General features: G+C 41.8%; 1 protein-coding gene across 1 annotated transcript; it reads left to right on the forward strand.

The window, feature by feature from the left end:
* The first annotated feature begins 1508 nt into the window (after positions 1-1508).
* LOC100082563 (cilia- and flagella-associated protein 77-like) lies at positions 1509-2336 on the forward strand. The gene has a single exon (XM_029079294.1). It carries the CDS (start codon positions 1509-1511, stop codon positions 2334-2336), a length of 828 nt encoding a protein of 275 aa, XP_028935127.1.
* Positions 2337-6106: the final 3770 nt, after the last annotated feature.

Raw genomic sequence — 6106 nt, forward strand, 5'->3', positions numbered from 1 at the left:
CGGTCTGACACAGAACTATAGCAGGGATTGAACTGGATGATTTAATGTCCCATCCAGGCTCCCTTCAGATGATGAATCCACCCTGAAGCCCACTTTGTGCTCACCAAAATAGATCTCTTTAGTGTAAATACTTGGAGAGGAAACTCAGTGGATTGAAATGAGGGCTCTATAGAATTCAGAAAGAAGAAAATAATGAGGACTGACTTCATGATCACTATCAGTGGAATTTATTGTGCTCTCACCATGTGCAGAGCACTATACTAAGCTCTTGGTAGAGTAGACTACAACCTCACCTCAAACCCGGGTTTTAATCCCAGCTCTACCTCTTGTCTGCTGTGTGACCTTGGGTGAATCACCTAAATTTTCTATGCCTCAGTTACCTTGCAGGTAAAATGGGGATTAAGACTGTGAACCCTATGTGGAACATGGACCGTGTCCAACCTGATTAGTTTGTATCTACTCCAGCACTTCAAACAGTGCCTGGCACATTGTAAGTGCTTAACAAATATCATTTAAAACAAACAAAAAAACCCTAAAAAACAACTCCCCCCCAAAAAAGAAACCCTGAATGAATTTTAACAGAAACATATGTATGTACATGCTACATTCCTTTTTACGTGTTTCCAATCCTGACCAATGGGGGCTACAAAATGTTGTTGCCAATACTAGGGAAGCAGCATGGTCTAGTGGAAAGAGCAAGGGTCTGGGAGTCAAAGTCATGAGTGCTAGACCTGGCTCTGCCACTCATCTGCTGTGTAATTTTGGGCAAGTCACTTAACTTCTCTGTGCCTCAGTTACCTCATCCGTAAAATGGGGATTAAGACTGTGAGCCCCATGTGGACAGGTACTGTGTCCAACCCGATTACATTGTATCTACTCCAGTGCTTAAAACAGTGCTTGGCACATAGTAAGCACTTAACAAATATCACAATTATTATCATTAATTATATTACTATGAACACCTCTCCTTCCTTTTATTCCTCTTTCCTTTTGACTCTTTATCTGACCCTCTATCAGAACCACTCTGTATGCTAGGAATCAACAACAGCCACATTTAGATGTCACCAATAAATTGTGATGTCACAAAACCCTGGCAACACGATTCTAGAAAAGCGTAGGGAAGAGGGAGGGAGATTCTAGAAAGAGTCAGGTGGAAGGGAAGCTGGACTTGGCTAAAAGCACAGAGAGACTGAGATAAGAAAAGAGTCAATGAAGGGGAAACGCTCTTAATTGATTATTTGGATCTCATTTTCCGGACAAATCTGTTGTGTTGTAGAATATTCGGTTCTACAAATAGGAGAATATAATAGGAGACTATAGCTCTACTTGGAAGAATATTTTCCATCCCTAAATCATTTTCTACAAAGCCAGTGCTGATCTACACGTGGCTTCATTCAATTAATGGAGTTCCTCACTGGACAGGAATGTAACTCTGTGGATGCGTGAAGAAATCAAGACATCATATCTAATCTCTACGAGTTAGAGCGGCTGGCTTCTCGCTGGCCAAGATGGCCTCCTTGAGTAATGGAGAAAAGACACCTAAGAAACATGCCATTCACCACATCTGCCCCCCTCCCCTGCTGCCCCTCTGCAAGGAGGACCTGGAGCCGGGGATGGAGAATTTTAGACTTGGAAAGGTGAGGGACTCCATGTTGTGTAATCCTCTCATCCTCAAGACGGAGCTGGGGAGATGCCCCAGAATTTGCAGCGTTTTGCCTGGATCCAGTTTCGCATATGGTCTCTCTCTCCCCAAGGTGGATGGAGGGGTACCTGCAGCAATAACACACTGGCAGGTTCACTCCAGGAAACCCGTTGTGCAGAAACTGATGCCTCTTGATTTTATCGCCATGAATGCTAAGGCTGCCCAGGTGGGTCTGGTCACGGCTGCGGAGCATTACAGATACCGAAAGTACAAGGAAATTAGAAAAAAAGAGGTCGAGAAGTTCAGCATTCATCATCCTCCCTTACAGATGCCCGAGGGGTACACTTTTGGCATCTCCTCTCAGTCCACCTTTCCTCTCACTGAACTTCTGCAGCACAGGTTCATAAATGAGTGGGTGGAACAACAGAGACAGGCGGATATGAAGCGGCACCGGCAAAAAGCCAAGAAGCTCCACGTGCATCAGGTGTACAATACGCGTACCACTCAGCTCAGGGATTACAAACCCTCCATCCCTCCAGTCGCCTCCCAACCCTTGCCTCGCTTTGCGAAGGCGAGATCCCAGCTCAGCACTTTTCCAGATTCGAAGACTTATCAGCAGGCTTTTAAGAAATTTTACTCGGAAACTCCATCCAAAAGGGGTACCCTGGCTCGTGGCATTTATACTATCCCCTAAAGACTCTTCAGAAGCAAGAAAGGGAATGGCTGAAAAAAAAAATTAGGCTACTAAAGAAGAAAGACCATAAAAATATGAATTTGGGAAGGTTTAGGCCCCATCACTGAATAATCTCTATAAATGTTCATTACAGTCTTGCTTGATGTCTTGAAATCCATTCTTTCATGAAGGCTGTATTTATAATATTTGTTAAATGTCTTTTATGTTCTGAGTAATGGAGCAGATAGAAGATAATCAGATAGGACACAGTCCCTGTGGAATACGGGTCTCACCGTATCTCAGGGAGGAAGAGACAGTTCTGACTTTCAATCTCATTTGACCAGTAGAGTGAAGCCCTTTCTCAATCAACAGGTCATGTTTACTGAGTGAGTGCTGTGTTCAAAGGACTGTACTGAGTGCTTAGGAGCGTTTGATAAAGCAGAATTGGAGGGCACATTCCCCTGCCCACAATGGGTTTACAATCTAGAGGATATTCTTTGGTGATACCATCCACTGTGAGTGCCATTTTTGATGCAGCTTAAGCTGAATTATGTTAGACCTTCTCCATCCTTTAACCATACATGATGATAGCGTAGCGATTTTAGTGGTGGCATTTGTTCAGCACTTACTGTGTGCCAGAGCACTGAACTGGGCGCTGTGGTTGGTAAAAAGAGAATCAGGTTGGGCTCAGTGGATAGCCAATGGGCCAGGGAGTCAGAGGGTCATGGGTTCTAAGCCTGGCTCCACCACTCATCTGCTCCGTGACCTTGGGCAAGTCACTTTGCTTCTCCGTGCCTCAGTTACCTCATCTGCAAAATGGGGATTGAGACGGTAAGCCCCGTGTGGGACAGGGACTGTGCCGAACCTGATCTGCTTTAATCCACCCCAACACTTAGTACGGTTCCTGGCACACAGAAAGTGGTTAGCAAATACCACAGTCGTCATTATTATTGCTGTTACCTCCTAGGGCTCACGTTCTCAGTAGAAGGGAGATCAGGCTTTTCATCTCCATTTTACAGTTGAGGAAACTGAGGCACAGAGAAGGGACGTGTCTCCTGAAATTACACAGGAGGCAGGTAACAGCCAGGATTAGAACCCAAGTCCTCTGACTCCCAAGCCTCTGCTCTTTCCACTAGACCATGCTGCTTCCTACTTTCTGATTTAAAGAGCCAGCCCTGTGTTTTTGCTGTGTCACTAGAATCTTCCTTTTCCTTAATGCAATGGAATGACATTAGTTCTATAAAACAACACTGCCTCTTGTAATAATTTCACAAAATATTATAGTTGACATCATGACAGGTAGTTTTGAACCTTCTGCAAGCCAAACTGTAGCCTACCTTGCTGATAATGGTGAATGGGGTAAAATATGCTCAACGGGACTTACTTGAAAAGGTGAAGACAGCGGATTCCAAGCGCTTAGGACAGTGTAGCACATAGTAAGCGCTCAATAAATACTATTCAGTGAATGAATGAATGAATGAATATACTAATACCTTTAAAGGCACTGCCTCATACAGTTATTCAGTGAAGAAATCAGTAATGGATTTAGTAATAGTATCTAAGTGCTCACTATGTGCCAAGCACCGAGCTAAGGGTTAAGGCAAAAATCAAGGCTCGCAGTCTAGGAGAAGGAGGAGTTGTAGTAGTGATAGTGGTATTAATAAAAGTATTTACTGAGCAACTTCTAGTGGAATACACTGTGCTAAGCACTTGGGAAAGTATAACAGAGGAATGGGATATGCTTCTTGCCCATAAGCAATCTACACTTTAAAAGGGAGCTAGGTACATAAGAACAAGTTACAGATAATAGTGTTACAAATTCAAAGGTAGTGGTTCACAGTGAACAGCCAGGCACTGTGTGGCCAGAGCTTGAGTTTATGAATTTTCACACCAGCTTAGCCAGTGTAAAATGCGATCAACTGAAATTTTCCCTCCCATGTAAGTGTAAAATATTAAAATGGTTGGAAAGTCTTTGCTTATTGGAAACACTGTGATTAGCTGACAAAGAGGTTGATTTTCTTTGTAATGTTGTATTTCATATCATCATTCTTGCCCAGGACAAGCCACTCTCAGGTAATAACTGAGCTGAAGTGAAGTACCATGGGACATTAATCTGACACTTTCAAGAAATCAGGGCATTGATTATTAATCAGCTCTCCAGGACTCTCAATTGTATAAACACAGAGCTAGAGAAGTCCTTGGCGTGTTTTCTCATCTATTTCCCTGCTTCCGTGCAGTACTCTATCGAAACCATGGACATAGAATTGAGGGAGGCATCAAGGGGTTGATGGCCGGGAACAATGGAAGCACGGAGGAGTGTCAGGCAGAACTGTTGAGAGGATGAGATAGGAGGAGAGGATGGTGGGCAACATCCATCTGCTATGTGGTATGAATTATTTCCAGCGATGGGTTCCTGGTGATCACTGGGTAAGATGGAAAGTCATTCCCAAAATATATCGAAACCGTAGGGCAGACGTTTATGTTACAGCAGACGGTCTAAACCTGAATGATGGATTTTTATCCTCTAAATAAATTAACAAGCACATAGAAATTGTGCAAGGCCTTAGATCTGATATTAAATTACCTAGAAATGCTGGTTCCTATAAAACGTTATTTCTTGTCTTTGTCTCCTGGTGATTCAACATTTGAATCATAGATAGTTTTAATGTAATATGAGAGCATTTACAAAGGATCCTCCCCAAACTTTCCAAAGCATATATATGTATAATGTAATTTTCTCTCAATTATTTCAGGAACAAACACTACCTCTAATGTTTTTTGTTCAAAAAAGAAATACGGGACTAGGTGTTAGCTCACAATTATGCAATTCCATGCTTATAGGTGTGGTTTTTTAAGAAGACAAATTAGTAATTAAGAAAAATCACAATGGTAGTGGTGATGTGAACGAAAAAAGCTTTTTCTTAAGACTCATTTCTGTTGAAAACAGTTAAAAGAAATGATCACTGAATGACAGCAAAAAAAATAATCCAGGACAATGGAATTTGAAAGAAAATAAAAGCTTTTTTTTCCCACCTAAGCAATCCTTTTAGATAAGCAACTATTTAGGTTATAGGATTTTTCAAGCTGATTTACTGTGCTTGATACATCTCCAATTTTCCATTATCTTGAGGTGATGGAGGACCTGGGTTCCGGCAAGCAAAATCCACACACACAAAAAAAACAACAAAAAATCCTAAAATCCTTGTTCTGTTCAGAATTTCAACTTCCAATCCACTAAACATTTTATCAGAGGTGCTAATCACAATACTTAATGTATTTGAGTTTAATTGCTTTGCAAAGAGTAAGCACTCAATAAATGCCGTTTATTGATTGATTGTTTTTAGACTGGGAGCCCCTCAAGGTACAGAGACTCTCTAATTCCCACCAGTATAGTCTCCTTGTTGCTTAGTACGAGTACTCTGCACACAGTAACACTTAATAAATACTATCACTACTAGTCCCAACCAGGAGTGTTTATTGAGTATCTACAGAGTACAGAGAACTGTAGAACACATTTGGGAAAACGCAGTTGGGTAAAATACACAGTCCTTGTCCTTACAGATATTTTCCTCCTTCATTCCTTCACTTTTCGTTTACTCAGAGGCCAATGACTAGCAATCATAGTAATGGGAATCCAGGCAAGTTCTCCCTCTCCCCATTCGGGCAATGCACAAATTTAAACAGGAGCACGGTAAAGAAGATAAAAGAATAACTTTATATCAATCAGTCAATCAGTGGCATTTACTGAGCATTTACTGCAGAGCACTAAAAACCTGGGAGAGTGCAATAGA

This window comes from Ornithorhynchus anatinus, chromosome 14 (genome assembly GCF_004115215.2).
Source record: "Ornithorhynchus anatinus isolate Pmale09 chromosome 14, mOrnAna1.pri.v4, whole genome shotgun sequence".
NCBI lineage: Eukaryota > Metazoa > Chordata > Mammalia > Monotremata > Ornithorhynchidae > Ornithorhynchus > Ornithorhynchus anatinus.